The sequence below is a fragment of the Glossina fuscipes genome, unplaced genomic scaffold (assembly GCF_014805625.2).
Source record: "Glossina fuscipes isolate IAEA_lab_2018 unplaced genomic scaffold, Yale_Gfus_2 0, whole genome shotgun sequence".
Taxonomy (NCBI): domain Eukaryota; kingdom Metazoa; phylum Arthropoda; class Insecta; order Diptera; family Glossinidae; genus Glossina; species Glossina fuscipes.
The window spans coordinates 32,899,833-32,918,516 of record NW_023998414.1 but is presented as its reverse complement, the minus strand read 5'-3'; the positions used below and the strand labels follow the sequence as shown (position 1 = coordinate 32,918,516).

At 32.5% G+C, this 18,684-nt stretch overlaps 1 protein-coding gene across 2 annotated transcripts in view; it reads right to left on the bottom strand.

Moving 5' to 3' along the window:
• Positions 1-2,855: 2,855 nt before the first annotated feature.
• The window catches only part of LOC119633885 (glycine-rich cell wall structural protein 1.0), a 205,190-nt gene continuing 189,361 nt past the window's right edge, over positions 2,856-18,684 (bottom strand). Inside the window, exons 2-4 of one of the 2 annotated variants that reach the window (XM_038027691.1) lie at positions 18,430-18,639; positions 17,412-17,600; positions 2,856-3,858 (exon numbers count right to left, since the gene is read on the bottom strand). In XM_038027691.1, the coding sequence (XP_037883619.1) occupies positions 2,939-3,858; positions 17,412-17,600; positions 18,430-18,514 (1,194 nt within the window). In that variant the 5' untranslated portion in view covers positions 18,515-18,639 and the 3' untranslated portion in view covers positions 2,856-2,938. Of the gene's footprint in view, positions 3,859-13,107; positions 13,898-17,411; positions 17,601-18,429; positions 18,640-18,684 lie in introns of those variants that run through there. The other variant, XM_038027700.1, reaches the window with a different exon arrangement.

Below are 18,684 nucleotides of genomic sequence, written 5' to 3'. Positions count from 1 at the left end.
TTACTCGATATCGTGAACCATAAACTGGCCTCCATTGGTAAAGTGTCGCTCCAATCCAATGCATATGAAAATGTCCAGTTTGATCGACATAGATTTGCATTCATGGGCAATGTCTGTTGAAGCAGGAGTGCGTTCTCCTAAAACATATGTACATGTATATGTTGTTGTCTTACCGTTTGCTACAGTCGCGACGGCGAAATTTGCCGAAAAGCTAAGTGGAAGAAACGACAGTACTTTCCATCCAACCTAGCATTTTAGCTTTTCCACACTGCATTGTGGTAGAGTTGAGATTTTTAAAGCCCTAATGGCCAAAAACTCTTTGTTTCATAATTTACAAAGTCATTTGTGTCCGTACAATGTCTGCTATTCACTCTGCGACACATTTGTTGCTTTCGATATTACTGACCTTTGTAAAGCTTCCGAAAGCTGTTTTTTTTTTTTTATTTATTTTTTTGGTGTTATGATATGTTTGACCGGCTTCTGTTCTGCTCCCTGCTACTCTTCACTGCAGTATTGGTTTTATACATTTTATCGAGTATAAAGTGAATGCAAAAATTGGTTTAGTAGGTTAGACTTCATTTTTCGCAATTTCGCTTTTTTTTTTTTTTTTTTTTTTTAAATTGGTGTGTCGTGTGTCGTGTGTTTGTATGTGTGCGAAGTTTAAAACTGTTAAATGCAAATTTATGCGGAACATGGAGTTTTAGAAAGCAATTCCTTTTCGCAATAAAATCAATTGAATTTAAGATTGAGAAAGTCCTTGAAATGCGAATTAAAGGAAAAGTCTTTTCTATATAAATATGGAATTGAAAAAAAAAAAAACAAAAAAACAAAAGAGAAAATGAAAAAGAGCAAAATGTTTACGTATCAACGAGTGCGAGTGCGAGTGCGTTAAATGAAATCTAATTCGTTATATAATTTCTATAGACAGATAAAAGGACACTTCAAGCATTCTGAGCATCATTGATCAAGTTCTCATATTCTTGTATTCCTATGGATGGGCTTTATACAGAAAAATTAAAAGTCCAACTGCATTTACTTGAATGCATGAAAAGTCGAATATCAAATCTTTTGGATTTTCCGGTCATCTGATAGCAAGAAGAGATAGAGATAGAAGAAATTACTTACTTACTTACCTAGCGGTACTTAATTAGCAATTAACGCGTGTTCTTTGAAAAGTTTAGGTCAATTCCGAAATTCTTTGGCAAATTTGTAGGCGATATCTTCATTTTCGCTAACGGGAGAGTGTTTACCAAAAATACTACAAAGTTATGCAAACCTACGGATGGACAGACGAACACACGGGCATGTTTAGGTTCACTCCAAATTTGACACTGGCCAAGAATTTGTATAATTTTTGCGATTTTTGAAGCTTTGCGTTTCTGCGCATTACAAAGATATTGAAAAAAAACCAATTAATTTTCGATACATTATGACACTGGGTAGGCGTGGTCAATATTTTCCATTTTTGTGCACAAATGCTACAACATCGGCGATAGAATATTTTTGTACATTTAGTTGTTATAGCTTATGGGTAATAAGAAAAACAACATTTTTTTATTGCTTTTGAAAAACAGAGATGCTTTCAGTTTACGTGGTGCTGTTGACGTATTCTTCAAGCGATTTGGCTCATTTTCAATAGCAGCCTGCTTTCGAAAATACCCAACTGTGCTGCCAAATTTGAAGTCGATAGCGGCCAGGATAACGTTTACAACAGATTTTACACAGACGGACAGACGGACATGCTTAGATCGATCTAGAATTTGGTGCTTATCATGAATATACATATTTTGTGGGGTCCCTCATGCTTCCTTCCGGGCTTTACAAAACTTCCATGATGGATATAATAATAACAATAATGCAACTAAATATATATAAAATAGATTTTTGATATTATTTTGATACATATTAACAATTTGTTTAAATAATAATTTAATAATACTTTTTTTCTTGTTTTTATTATATGACTAATTACCCACTGTTGAATGATAGAGATAAGCCAATTTGTATCACAATCGATGGGCGTTATCCTATACCTACGATCAAAGTAAACTCTACCGCATTGAGACTTGGATCCGATTTCTATCTATTCGGCGACTCATGGAAAGACTCACTACTTTACATATCCTCGGTCTTTTCATATATTTAAGTGAGCAATGTCCAGTAATGTTACCAATCCAGCCATATACATATCCAATCAAGTGCTTCGATAGGTTAAAAGCATTGTCTTTCCCCTTTTTAATTGTTTGTTACTAAGCCGTGTCATCGAAACTTTTTATAATCTCTAGAACCAATTCAAACAACATTTTAGATTAAATGTCTGCAATAATTAACGCATTTTGCGATCGTATTACGTTATCGGAGCGCATCAAAACTGTTTTAGGTGATTTTTTTTTTTTTTTTTTTTTGGGAATAAAGGGCGAGTAGTGGTTACGCTCTTTTATTATATTAAATTTTTTCTTACTTACTTCGTTTCTGATTGTATCCATGAAATGAGAAACTTCATCAGTTAATGATCATTATTCATCACTATATTTATTAAATCATTCTATATTATTTAATGTTATTTACAATTATTAACTGCATTGTTCTTTAACAATTAATTTATTATAGAATTATTTGGAATTTTTGATATATAAAACAACAAGAAAATAAGAAGAAAAATAATAATAATAATAATAATAATAATCACACAAAAGAAGAAAGGAAAAAATCAAATGGAGCATTATTATAGAGTATAACAAGGTTGAATATTTTGCATGCGTACCAAATGATTATAACTTATGCACTAAATTCTTTATATAGAGAATGCTTGAGTTTTATAAGAAATTGAAGATAACAACAATAAAATAGTTTGAAAATAAAGAGTTAAGTTTCTCTACACTTTTTAGTTAAAATAGAACAATGGCTTATGCTTATAACGGGGTAACACGTAATAACGTTAGCCCATATTATAATAGTTACCATTCATAGGGGGTTGAGTAGGATAGCTTTTTGGACCGCTAGAGCTAGCGGGTTGGGAAGAGCCGGACGACCCGCTGCGTGAAGAAGGATTCTCACTGAAAAGTCCTCCGAAATTGCGAGAGCTGAAAATATCGCCAAGACCACCGCTAGTGCCAGAGCTGCTGCCACGATTTCCGCCAGTGCCACCTCCGCTTAAGAGACTGCCTAAGAAATTGCTGGCGCTGCTACCACTGCTACTTGGCGTTCCGTGACCGCTGCCGCCTGCGCCCGTTAAAACGTTCGTTAAAAGTCCGCCCAGGAAATTGCTGCCAGGCGAAGAAGAGGAAGGTGCACCACCACCACCGTAACCACCACTAGGTTGTTGCATGCCTTGATTACCACCCGCACCACCACCTCGTAATGTACTTGCAATCTGACCGGCAATTATGCCAGTAACTGCCTGACTTACGGCCGGATTAGAGAAAAAGCTAGAGAAGAAACCGTTGCTGTCTTTCTCTTTCGGTTTAGATGGAGTGTAGCCTCCGCTTCCCGCACCACCGCCATTACCACCAGAGTAGCCGCCTCGGCCGCCATAACCAGGCGCTGATGGCACGTAACCACCGCTAGGATGATTGGGGGGTACATAGCCACCGCCCGGTTGATAACCGCCGGGTTGATATCCGCCAGGTTGATATCCGCCAGGTTGATATCCGCCATTACTACCACCGCCGTAGGGGCGATAACCGCCAGCGCCGCCGCTGACGCCACCACTATTGGTGTCGGTAGGCAGACTGGGATATAAGCTATGGCCACCAGCCGAAAAACCGCCACCATATCCAGCACTATTGCCTCCGCCACCACTATTTGGAGCTGGTGGGGCACTAGGATTATAGGAATTATGCGTCTGACCACTGTTAACTGTATTGATTTAGTGAATTTTTGTTACAAACATTTTTTTTTGTTTTTTTTTTTTTTTTGTTTTAAACATGGACGAAGCAGAGCGAACACAGCAGCATCGTTTTACATAAAATGAAGCATAAAACGCAAAAATAAAAGCAAAGTTCAAGAAAAAAAAAAAATATTTATATATATATATGTATATATATATATATATTAAAATGAAATAAAAAACATATAAAAAATTTTTTTGCATTTATACGTATACAATAAACATATGCATATATTAACATAATAAATTTAAATTAATTACAGAGATTTGATGTTTTTACATAGGAAAAATGATTTATTATCCGATTTATTAAGTAGTTCTTCTCGCTTAACTGCTTTAAAAACGTCAAAAAACAAAAAAAAAACAAACGATTGTGAAACTCACTCAGTGGATTAACTGATATTTTGTGTTTCTAACTCATAATTCTGCAAAACGCAATATTCTTTGGCATCATAAGAAGCATATGCACTGCATTCTCCTCGTTTCGTATTCGGTTTACTTTCGTAGAAAACTCTTTAGATATACGTCAAGTCTTGTTATGCATTCCAATTTCTCTGTTACGTAATTGGTGTCTCAGTTTAAACTCGTATCGAAATTTCTTAAACGTAAGATAAGCCCTTTGCAAGAACTATCATCCGTTAGTATTTCGATTAAATCACAGTTCAGCTGACAAAGGAGTTTCTTTGTCTAATGTCGTCATATCTGACGTCATATTTTTTTATTTTTATTTATTGTTTTATTCAATTTCTCTTATAAGTCTATATATGTTATAAGTCAATTTCTCTTTCAGCTAACATCGGCAGATTTAGAGGCCAGTCATGCCCATTTTTTTCAAAAAAAAAAATGGTTTTATAAAAACCTCTCGCAATTTTCTAGACCAATATGGGCGTAGATTGGAATCAATTTCTAATTGGATTAGATTCGGAGAGCCGAAGTATTTCAATAACAAGGGCGAACAAATGCCGGGCAAGCGGACATGAATAAGAGAATTGGAATTCCATTCTAATTCAAACATGTTTATACAGTTTATACAGGCGTTTGTGTTGCCTGCATCGGGGCGCATTTCTTGCATATTAGAAGCGATAGCACCAAGTAAGTAGTAAGTAAAAGGTGTAAAACAAGTTGAAGATGTCTAATAAAATCTTTGGAAATTTTCCCATTTAATCCACTTTTGCTTTCATTATTTTCAATTATATTAATCTTTGAAGCCTTGGGCTTGTGGTCTTAAAAAAAAAATTAATGTAATTAAACGAGAAGAAATAAATTTCGTTTTTTTCTTTTTAAATCATTTTTCTTTCTGTTGCAGCAAGCTTTTGCACTATATTAATGGATATGGAATGGAGTATTGGGGAAGGCGGAAAGGGTGGGAGCGGGGGGGGGGGGGGGTGTTGGATTACAATATACGATAATGTTATTTTTGTTTTAGTTATATTCAAAAATTCTACAAAAATTGTTTTTATTAATTGTTAGTTACCATTACTAGCAAGTATTATTAATATTAACTTGATGTCCGTTTCAATTTCCTTATAGTGTAGAATTGTGTTTAGATTTTGTTTCTTTGTTCGTTTAGTTTATTTATTTTATATACTAAAACATTAACTACAATTAGTTTAGTTAGTTATAAGTCTTGAATATTAGTTCTTTTCGTTTACGTGTGTATGTGTGTGTGTGTGTGTAGGTGTGTAGGTTTAATTATTATTTTCTTTTTTTCTTTAATTATATTATAATAATTATTTACATTTTGTTATGAAAAAAAAAAAAAAAAAAAAAAAAAAAAAAAATTAAAAATTTTTTTTTTTTTTTTTTTTTTTTTTTTTATGTTTTATTTTTTTTTTTTTTTTTGTTGAGTTGCAGCAGTGTTAGTAAACATTGAACACATTTCATATTGACATTCAAATGATGCAGTGATAGATGATGTACCAATATGCCGATGTACTGATGTGCTTATGTAAAAGCTAATTAATCCGTTCAAATGGCTTTACACTGCATTATAGTTGGAATTTCATAGTTCATCGATATGAATGAAATGCACTTTTTCGTTTCTCTCTATCTCTCTCTCTCTATGTATTTCTAAATTCAAATACTGTGCACATACATACATAAATTTTGTAACGGACGGATATTTACAAGACTAATTTACATATGCGAGAATAGCAAAGCAAAAGTAGAAGAGAATCAGTTTTTATTATCTATAAAACTTAAAGGTAATTTTATTTTATTTCACTTTATACTATTTATTTTATTCATTCATTCATTTATTATATTTATGTATTTAATTATTAATTTTGTTTTCGTATTTTTTATTTTTAATTTTTTTTTTTTTACTTTAAATTAATAGCGCTTGTATTTTATCCTAAAAATAGAGAGTGAATTTTTTCTTCGAGATCAAATTAAAAAAATTATAAGTAAATATTTATAATCATTTGCTTGATTTGAAGTGAAGAAGTACTTGTTTTCCACTCTTGATCACTTGCCTTACTCCCTTATAAAACACCTGCTACTTAATTAATATAGAGAAAATTAATATATTCATTGGTTATATCGACAAGGCTTAGTAATAATGATTCTGCAAATCGTATCTCTTTGCTGTGCAATTGTTTGCTTCCTTTCCATTTCGTTAACACATAGCTTAGACATTAGAATTTGTACGATATTTAATTTATATTTATCGTTCAGTATCTATGTATTAAAATATAATGCGATGGATGTTAAGATATTCCACTTTTAATCGGAAAAGAGAAGAAACTCAGCTCAACTTGTGCAAATGAAATTGTACTGCAAATGCAGTAAGTCATGAAACAGTTAGGGAGTAGTTTGAGAGTGATTTCGTAGAAAAAAGTTTTAATCTCGTGAACGATGAATGTTTTGCAGTAGTCCCCGCGAATCATACGAATCGGCTGAAGAAATTCAAAACTTACTAAATGGCAATTTAGAGTAGACTGAAAGAGAGCTTGTTGTACAATTCGAAAAAAGTCGACAAGCAATTTTAGTTCGATTCTAGACAATTGATAAGATATAGAAGAAAGAAATCCGCCTGAGTCGCCGAAGGCGAGGAATCTCGACTAGCAAGTCAATGGTCGTGGGTTCGAATCTCATGTGCGGTAGAGTTTTTAATGATAAAAGCCGATAGCCTTAGCTGCTAGTGCTTTTAAGAGTTTAGTCTTAGAATTTATTTCTCTGGCGAAATTAATAATAATAATAATAATAATAATAATAATAATAATAATAATAATAATAATAATAGAAGAAAGAAAAGCTAGAAAGTAAGAAATTATTTAAGGCGATGAAGAGATGCAAAGAAAGAAAACGATGGCGCTTAATCCAGAAGAACCATTCACATCTCTTGCAATGCTGAAGGCCCAGACTAGAAAGAAAGCTCCATCTTGTATTGTATTCAATGCAATGGAAAGGAAAAGAAATCATCTACTAAGAACTTCTAAAGATCGATGAAATTATTGCATCTAAGCCATAAGAAGCCTGAGTAAGCGAACTAAATGACGGGTTTAAGGAAAAATGATAATGATGATGGAGAGTGAGCTTACTGCGAGCATAAGCAACTAAGAGAGTAATCTTCAACTTGGGCTGGGACGTTTCTCTGCTCTAGCTCTGGCTCCTTCCGCTTATCGCTTGCTCAAGTCGATCGAATTATATTTAGCAAATTAATGCTTAGCAAAAGTCAAAGACGCACGAATATGGAGTAGGCGACGTGACAAATGACATACGACCCATAGATAGTTATAGTGAATATTTCGATTATTAAGTTTTGTAACAAAAATGTATTTGAAATAAATTTCAATTTTATTTTATTTTTATAATATTACGAAAAAAATGCATTGGTTATTATATGACAAGCTATTTATTTAGCTCATCAGTTCGTTATTCTGAATTGTGCAACAAAATAATGACCGTTACGAGCTTGCATTAAATTATAATTGAGTTTGAAAATCTGACGTTTCAAAATGGGATATAGAGAAGATATCGTAGATATCGCAATAGACATAATCGTGATATTTTTTGCGGATCTTTCGCATTCTTTTCAATTAAGAAAAAGATTGAGCCAATTTTTTATATACAAGTTTTGAAAGTCGTGCATGGCAAGTGCCCAAGAGGCAAGTGTCCCCGAAGTAAGCATAATTGATCTACTTGTGTGTGTGTGTGTGTGTGTGTGTGTGTGTGTGTGTGTGTGTGTGTGTATTTTATCTTTCCATTCAAATTGTTTGTTTCTTCACTTCAAATTTAAATTTCTATTTTCGGTTTTTTTTCTGATTAAGGCTGCGATCAAATATGTTGTAAAGCGTTTAAAACAAAATGCGAATAACTTCACTCTTCTCGAAAGACAGTGAGTTTACTTATTTTCGTATCATATTTTTGTTTATACATATACCTTTTACTCTCTTTCTTATCTTTTTTTGTTTTGTTTTTCATTTTAAGAAAACATATCATAATATACATAAGTTCATCTAACATTACATTACGTATTCCATTTTTGAGTTACGTTTTGCTATACGATTGTTGTTCGCAACGAAAATGATTATTTAGCAAAATCTTATGTAATACGGATAATATTATATATTTATGTAAATGTGTGTTTATTGTGTCTATGCTTGTATTTATATTCATTCCTTTATCATCATTATTATTATTATAATTCTTTTGTTTATTTTTTTTAATATTTTTATTTTTTTTATAAACGTTTTCCTATTGCTTTATGAATACATGTAGGTCTTCTTTAGTTGAAGATGGTTTGACGGAAATTTAGACTTATTTTATGAAACTTGTCTCAATGAATAACAAAATAAATGAGTTTGTTAATAAGCGCAAAAAACGTTATTATGGAATATTCTAGAGAAAGTTTTTCAAAACTCATCACAACAATAAGTGCAACTTGTTCTGAATTTTTGATTATCCATAAATCGATCCACTCATCGAGGCTTAAAAGCAGATTTAGATAACCATTTATGCCCGATATCAAGACAAGGTCATCGATAACTTCTTAGGTATTTTTTATTTATTTATTTTTTTAATCATTAGCTCTTCACTAATGCGAACATAAGGAGATTCGAATTCAAACTTTCCCTTTCTATGTTTCGGATTTTGGAAATTCGTTCCTTAACCGAGGGATGAATAGAAAAACAATTTTATTAGAACGACGATTAAATATATTTACATGTGCCTGCACACACACCCACACACACACACGCAAGGATGCAGCGAACTTTCACGTTTTCGTACTGCGTCTAGTGCGCACAACAGAGCAGAGTACTGCTCTAGAAGCTTGGGAGAATAATCGCACCGGAAAGTCACGTCTTGCAATATATTAGTGACAAAAGACATAGGGTTCGCGGTCAAGAGTTTTGCAATGACGCAAACACCTTCGATAATTGCTAGCAGTATATTGCGTTATTCTATTAGCAGGAATTTCGTTGCTTAGTTAGGTGTTGCCAAACCATCGGTAGTCCAATTCTTTCCGTGAAGGAATATTGATACACCGCTACTACAGGGACAAGGGAATGGATTTGATCGAATTAAAGTTCCGCACGGTGACTAGTGAGCCTCTCATTTAACGCGACTGACAATAAACGCATATGCGCCTATGTTACGTATTTCTAAATATAGGAAAGTGACGGAATCGATCGTCCTTTGACGAAGAGCAATAAAGAAAAAAAAAAAAAATAAAAAAATTTTGCTATTCAAAGTGAATTCTTAATACTCTTATATAATTACACGTTTATCCTGACTGTTTGTCTATATATCTTAGATTTGCTTCCCTAAATTGCGGATTAAATAGGACGAAATTAGAACCATTGAGTACAAGTTTTTTTTTCTTCTTTAGCTTTGTTTAAACTTTATTGCTCAGTCCATAATTGTACCATTGTGGTGAATAAGTCGCGCGTAAATTACCATTGACGTACTAATGTAATATTTTCAACAAGACACTACACCTACATTACACTGGCTAATTACAATTTTTAGAATTCGAACTTACACTCTTGTTTACGCTTTACATTTCGTTAGTCCTGTATGATCTCTTTATGGAGCGTTTCAGCTCGTTCCAGTGCATTATATTCTATCTTGCGCTTTTTTATTTAGCATTCATCTTAGCAGTAAATTTCTGCTTATGCTTTATGAACCAATTACCCTTGTTAGCAATTGTATGTGCGAATGCTTGATTGTCATCGTTTAAGTTAAAAGTGATGTCTCGCCGTCTACGCATGGAAATTGTCTATTGCTATCTTTGTAATTAATAGCACTTATGCTTAATCGCCCTGATACCACCAGCAGCTAGTCGATGGCAGTTTAATGTTATCGCATATTTCTATCTATATATATATATTGGGCCGCTTAGTGTGCATTGTCATATTCCTTGCGCCATTAGGCACCCAGGGGGGTTAAACATTCACGGCAGTCTACCCATCTTAAACTTACAGAGACATTGTTGGTACAACTGCGCCATAAGGTAACATTGTGATCGAACTTATAATTAATGAGCCTGGAATGCGTAAGTTTGTTCGATCGTCGACCATCTAGGCGTAACTACATCGTAACACAATTTGCTGTGTCTGTCAGTTGTTTGAACTGCAGTATGCTTATAATGATAGAGACAAGTTTTTGGACATTTCGCGGGACTTCTAAAGATCTCTTTAGGCGAAACCAAAGCAAAATTTGAATTTTTAGAAAAAATTCCTATCAATTTTTTCCTTAAATTTAATAACATAAAGAGAGAAATTGAGAAAAAAAACCGTTAGTCAAGTTTTTAATACCCGGACGAATATAATAAGTTAGAAAGTAAAGAAAATGAAGAAACTAATAAAGCCTTCATTTGTTAGGCTTTAGGCATAAAAGGAGGTCAATTTTCGATAAGAAAATTTGGGATCCCATAGTTTGCTGACAATATTTTGTTCGTAAGAAAAACATTTTTTCTTTATTGGCTTCATATCGTAGGCGATTGCTTGACAAATCACAAACGCAACGTGTATGTTTACGCCTAAAGTGAATAATAATAATAAATTGCTTAGGACTCTTCGCAGAGAGAATGTCGCAGAATTGAGTGAAGAGGCGGGCCATGCTACGTAATGGGGATATGGGGATAATCATTAATGAAGTGCGGGTGTTGGCTTACATTATGTCCACATTAAATCCTATCAATTCTTTTTCGTGATCTGCAAAGAAATGACCTTGACTTGAGATTGCCATCGTGCGAAAAACGCCAAAAGAAATCTGTGTACAATTTCTTAGAATGTAGTTTTGCTTTATATTTAAAATTTTTGGGTCTCCAGCGAACAGTACTATTTTTTTTTTTTTTTTTTTTTTTTACCAAACGGCAATCTTCGTATAGATTCATATAGTGGGATGCATTGGAGTAAACTTTGGATTGGTGTGCTCGGAATCAAAATGAACAATTTTATATGATTCGTTGAGTCTTTTTACTACAATTCCTTAATTTGCATTAACTCATTGGCACTCATTGGCACTGTAACTCGTTCAAGTGGGAATTAAATCCCCTGATAAGATTCTTGGAAGTTCACAAAGACGCAGTACTCTTGCGACAAGCGAAGAATTGGTGCTAAATAAATAAATGACCTTGAGGCCACGACCGAAGCATCGGATCATCGGATTTTTGGCAGCTCTTCCTCTCTCTCTCTCTCTCTCTCTCTCTCTCTCTCTCTCTCTCTCTCTTGAAAGCAATTTGCACAACGAACAATTAAACTGAATCCCATTTCTTAGAACTTCGAACAGAGATCGCCGAAGGCTTTTAGAGAATTAGATATTAGTCATGACGTAGGGACATTCAATTTGTAATCGGAAGCGAAGACCAAATTTATTTCGTTATTCATTTAAAATTTGTGATGTTATTTAAACCTGTTCTTGTTATAAATTATTGTAATATTCGTTGTCTTATGTTCTATACATATATATACATATATATATATGTATATATATATATATATATGTATGTAAAAGAAATCAAAAAGGGACGGGGAAAAAAAAGAAGAAAATTGTCATCTGCTTAAATATTTAGTTTTAAAATATTTGTTATTTATTACGTTTCATATTTTCATTATTTGGCATTATATTTATTATTTCAATATATTTCAATATATAATCAATTGTGTGAATTTTTTCATATAAAATATTCTTTAGGAAAAACTGATCAAGCAAATGTTTGCGTGCTTAGCTGAAAAATGATTGCTTTCGCAATTTATATAAAACTGCTGATGAATGGAAGCTTAATTGAATGTTAAACTGGATGTATCGCTAATAACCTGGAAGAGTTACATAAAGGGGAAAAGGGGGAAACAAAGAAAGAGAAATAAAGGAACAAAAAGGACGAAAAAAAAAAGAAGGGAAGTAAAACTTGTTTTCATAGAATTTTTACGTTTTCTTTTGTTATCCCACTCTATCATAATTTCGAAGCACTCTTCCACTCTTCCACTCTTCCACTCTTCTTCGCTCTACTAACTAAATAAAAACAGTTGATATTTTATGTGGCATTATATATAAGCGAAGGAATGTCCTTCATAGTCATAATAGATTGCCTTCAGTCACTGAATTATCATAAAGGGTCAATGATTGGACTTTCAGTTTCTATTTTTTTTTTCTTTTTTTCTTCCTTTTGAAATGGATGGTAATCGGACAAGCAAAGCATTATGCTCGCATCTATGCTCGAATGTTTTCTTAAGCTTTTAATAATTATTTGTAAGAAAAATTAGAAAGCGAAGGATTTAAGTCAAAGTCAAAACCCTTTGATTTTTATGAGATTGTCGGGAGGAGTGAAGTGAAATTTTTTTTCATTTAATATAAGTTGAAAGCAGTACAAGATTTTGGCCGCCAATTAACTGCATTTACAATTCGAGTAATTTTTCGTTACTCAACATTATAAAGTCATGTCGCTTGGCTTTCCAATGCTTCGAATATCATGCGTTACGATTGCGGGCTAGGATGTGAGAAACTGAGGGTAGGGCTCACCATGCCGGGGCAGATGAGTTTATTTCATTTAAAACTCAAGTAAAACTTAAAAGCTATAAGATTTCCTCACTTTTCTTTTCGACTTGATCAGTTTTATTTCATTGACACTTAAATTAAATTTACTTTTTTTTTTTTTTTGTTTTTATACATATCGCATTATTGTAAAAAAAAGAAAGTTTAAAAAAATTGTAAAAAAATTGTAAAAGTTTAACTCTTTCCCTTTATATATATAAATTGGTTTTTTTTTTCTGTTTTTTTTTTTTTTTGTTTTGTTTTTTTTTCTTTCTTTTGTCAAATAAATTTAATATGAAACATAGAAGAAATTTTGGTTTAAACAATATTACGTGCTGCTGTGTATTCCAGAAAATAGTATCACAGCCAATAAACTAGTAATGAAGCCTAATGTTGATAGTTCATTAAACGAGCGGCCAGCTGAGGTTGGATACGTTTGTGTTTGACGATTGTAGGGATTTTGATTTTGATATTGTGGCGGAGGCTTATTGTACATATTCGGACTGGGATAGTTGCCCGGGTAGGGTGCTAAGCCACCGCTACTGCTGCCCAATATACCATTACTACCGCCTGGTGGTCCACCTGTACCGGCCGGGGCAGAGTAGAAGGGCTGTTGACCGAATACGAACGGCGGATTGTAGGGATTCACCGGCTGTAGGCCTTGAGGTAAGCCCGGATTATAGATGTTACCTGGATGATTGGGTTGAGGAAATTGTTGAAAAACAGGTGCTTGAGTAGGTGAATTATAAGGAAATATGGGTACATTGGGTATAATGGGCATGGTATGCGGTGCCCCGAACACATAATGTGGATCAATGGCTCCTGTATTAGCGTTTTGGCCATCGGCAGGATTACCATTAGTCGCACTACCACCACTAACACCACCATTGTTTTTGTGTGTATAACCGCCATTCGCCCCCATAGAGGACGATCCGCTTAAGACATTTGTGTAAGTGTGTGAGTTCATGTTAGCTCCCATTGAACCCGATGAATATATGTTATTTTCAGAGCCAGGTTTTATATTTGATCCTAGATGTCATAGCATTCCATGTTGATGAATATGTGAGTTAAAACAACAACAAATTTTGCATTTTTTTTTTTTTTTTTTTTTTTTTTTTTTTTGTGTTAGCCAAATGTTGTATGAGAAAGAAAGCATAAAAAAATATGTTAGTAGATGTTACGAAATTTTTTATATTATTATTATTATTATGATTATTATTATTATTATTATTATTACTGTTATTATTATTATTGTTGTTATTATTATTTTTATTATTATTATTATTAATAATATTATTATTATTTTTCTTACTATTATAATATATATATTGTATATATTTAATATATATATTTTTATATATATTATTATATATGTTATTATATCTCTTGTATAAATTGAAATTGAAAAAAGCATGCGAAGTGAATGTTTTTTTGTTTTTTTTTTTTTTTTTCATCTAACCGTACAACAACCAGCACCAACATATAACTACCATTACAAAATTACAGAGATGCTTATGTATGAAGTTATAATGAATTCTTGTTTAATAGCAAATAAATATTGATAAACATAAAATGAAAGAAATTACGTAACATAAATAAAAAAAGTAAAGCGACTAGGTTTTAATTAAATAAAATAAAAAGTGTTGCCGTCAACGATTGGTTGATTAATTGTTAATTGATTCATTTGTTCATTCGTTTAGTTGATTGCCACTTTGTTAAGCATATTTTCTTCTCTTTTTTTTTTTTTTTTTTTGAACGTTTCTTAAAAATGTATTGGTGTGATGTGTATGTGATAACAGAGTGCTCGCCATTGAAATGGTGTTGGTGTTATTGAATTCGTGATTTTGTTAATTTTCATAATTTTTTTTTTTTTTTTTTTTTTTTTTTTTTTTTTTTTTTTTTGCTTTCCCCAGATATGATTGCATCCCATGATGAGTTGAGACAATTTCAATTGATCCAATTCAGTCTTTTCATAAATACATAGGTGTGAGTTTGGTTTTATAATTACATATATAAATATTCTCTTTATATACATCAATAATATATAATAAGTAGAAATTAAAAAAAATAAAAATAAATAAATAAATAATTAAAAACCTATAAACTTATTTAACATTAGAAATAATAAAATGTACAATAAAAGCATATACGTAAAAGAAAAATATCATCGCTTTTTATTGAAAGAAATTATTCAGGGCCGTGTTAACTTGTTGTAGACAAAAAACAGGACAGGGACACTTTGTTTTAGCCCTAGTACCCAAAAATTATAAACCAAAAGCGTATATATATTTAGCTTTGTTAAAATTAGCTGATCAGCTAAAGTTCGTTACTCAGCTTGCAACAGCGAATAGTATCCTATAGGTATCCGGTTCCTAATTCGCTTATGGTGGACGTGAACTAAGACTATATGTTTTTCTTTACCTTAATTTTTTTCTATCTCTGATAGGGTTTCTATCGCTGATCGTGCCATCGTAAGTGCAATACAGCATGGACGGACGGCCAGGCAGACGGGCAGCTGGATAGCATTAAATCGACTTTAGATTTCCCTTTATTCATATTTTGGTTATCTAATATGCAACTCTGGGTATGAACAGTGGAAAAACAAATCTGGTATACTTTCATTCTTTGATAGTAAAGTCTGCAATAAGCATTTCCTACATTCATTTTCCTCCTCATTCAGTAATAATGCGGCTGAGACATTGCGGCTTGTTAGACCTAACCAAAGTTTGCTTTGCGCCTATTAAAAACGCACGTACTTTGATAGTAACGAAAATATTGATAAATCCGTATGATACGTAGATAGTAATAAAAACCTTCGACGACATTTATTAAAGTTTCATAACATCCCGACCGTTAGTTGACAAGTCAGCAATGGCGATATCTACCTGTCATACCTACAAAATGATTGGTTGAAATGCTGTTTTTTTTTGTATAAAACCTAGGTCATGCCTTCTCATAACAATTTATTTTTCTTACTTAGCTGTCAAACGGAACAGTAAGTCCGACACATGATGCACTCGATTGCATGCGTAGGCAAAGGTGCGCTTGCATTATAACCAGATCATGTTATGGTAGACTTTTCGCTACTAACAAATGCTAACCTCTTCAGGGATATATATTTTGACTTGATTGTAAAGAGAAAGCCGTATTGATAAAATCTTCTTCTTTTTTTTTGGTTAAAATTAAAGTAAAGTAAAAAACTAAAGCTATGAGTTTCAGTTACGAACTGCAAACCTAAAAAAATGCCCGTATGGATAAGTCGTGCAATCAAATTGATTGTAGTGTTAAATGTTCACAATCCTGTATAAGTAAGTACGTGTAAGTAGACAATAAATTAGAGTAAATTTTTCATTCTTGGCGAAAATGCCAGAGAGTGCTGGCTAATAAACAGGAAGAAAACAACATTTTTCGGTCTATAAATAAACTTAACTATAATCTGATATATCAGAAGTGTGCGCTTCTGATCTGTGGAGGATCATTTGCGAAGACTTAAAAAGTCCTAAGACATCTCAAATTTTTCAGGCTGTTTACAGTTTAGTTGAGACCGCAGAGAGATAAAACTTAAAGTTTCCTTTACAGTGAATTTCAAAGGAAATTTGGCTTGAAGGGGGAGGTAAGCTTTTATTCGTCTACCTAACAGTGGATCGATAGGTTCGTTGCATTCTTTCCAGATCATATCATGGGAGTTGCATAGGTGCTTTGCTTCGATATATCAAATTGTTCGAAATCTACCGTTTAGTCAAGGAACAGTACGAGCATCTACTTTGGCCAATTTGCTAGTGAAGAATTAAATGTAGTACGGCATGCATACGCGAAAAGGAAATGCAAAGAATAACATAAGTATTTCAATATTAGGAACGAATGTCTTCATTATCGCTCCATCTAACAGATGACATTTCTGTTGTAGGAAGTGTTTGTGGTAAAAATTACAAAATGTTTCGCTTACTTGGCACAACATGCAAGACATACTACGCGCGGCCGGTTTCTTCACAATCTATGCATATTTGCTTGGGTCTTGTAATGCGTAGAAGAGAAATTTCTAGCTTACGCTCTTGTTAACCTAATAAGGGTTTAAAAGTATTTTTTGTGCTTTTTTTTTTTTTTCTATATTTCTGGCGCTTACGAACGAGACGATGTATAAAGGAAAGAAAGTTCGGTTTAGATTTAAAATGAATTGCATCCTGTAAAGAGTTTTCTAATATCTTCTTGAAATGTTGGGCTTGTTTTTGTCAGTCAATTAACTTACAAAATATATTTTCGTTTTCGTATTCCGTTCCTTTAAAAAATCCTAGCTATTCTAACTGTCAGGGGCATAACTCACGAATTTATATGAAAAAGAAAGTTTTTTTTTTTCTTTTTTTTTTTTTTCGTTGCTTAAAAGAATGCGAGAGTTGAGATATGAATAAAAATTTTACGAAAACAAAATTTAAAAAAATTATTCATTTAACGTAAATTAATGCAGAAAAAACCAACAAAAAAACAAGAAAAAAATTAAAATTAAAAAAAAAAAAAAAAAGATAAATAAATAAATAATAATAATCACCTGAAGGATTTAAAGACGGTGACGAGGATGATGATGGTGAGGAAGAACTGGCGCCACCAGACTTCCTCTTGCAAGTGGGATAACTGCCGCAATCTTTGCCATCGCGTTGATTATAACTGCACGAATCCGATGTAATGACGCACTCCTCGTTGGGCAAACAGCCAATATCGTTGCAGTTACGCCCATATTCTGGTATAATATACCAGCGGTAGTTTGTTACGCCGCAATGAAAATGTTGTTTGTTCATTTGTTTGTCACATTGTTATAAAAGCAGAATTATTAAGTGGCAACATACAAGAGGAGGACAGTATTTTGTTGGTTTCGTTTTTTTTTTTTTTATTTTTATTTATTTTTTTATTTTTTTTTTTTTAATATATTGCAGAGTAAACCGATAATATTTGTATATTTGTATAGGGGGGGAAAAAAATAAAAACAAAAAAAAAAAAAACAAAAATAGGGAGAGAAAAGAAGAAGAAATAAAATAATAAATTAAAATCATATAAAAACTAAAGATGAAAATTTATTGTTTTTATGTCTACATGATGATGATGATTGTAAACAACATTTATTATAATTGGAAGAAAGAGTTTTAAGAGAGGAGAAGGGCTCGTTTTTTCTTCAATTATATTAATAGTAATAAGACATGTGCTCAATTAATTGTTTTATACAAACGAAGAAAAAAAAAAAAAAAGAAAAAAAAAAAACGTAAGAAAATGAAAAAATTAAACACTAATTAAAATTCAGAAAAATAATTAAAGGAATTGATAAACGTGTTTAGCAAACCACTTTGACGGACGGTAGTTTTTTTTTTTCATCATTATTATTATTATTATTTTTTTTTTTTTATTTAATTTTTTTTTTTTAATATATTTCTTTTTCTTTTCGTATTTAAATTCGTGTGGGTAAGAACGATAAATAACAATAATAACCAAGGAAATCAAAAGAATTTTCGGTTCGAATTTTCAACAATAACAACAACATATGCTTTGTAAGCATTTCCTTGCCATCGGTTACATACTTGAATAAGAGTTGACGCTGGTGACAGCGCATAATAGAATTATTCCGCAGGCTAACATGCCTACGCTGCCCATTTTCCATAACATGCTGACGCTTACTCTAATGCCTTTCTTCTCAATCCTTGTATGCGTTAGATGGTTTGTGTTTTTGTCTTCGTTAAACAGCCGTTTCCTTGAGTTATTACAGCGGTTATACAAAGTTAAACGTTGCTCTGTAAATAGATTGAAGAGAAAAAGAGAAAAAATAAATAAAAAAA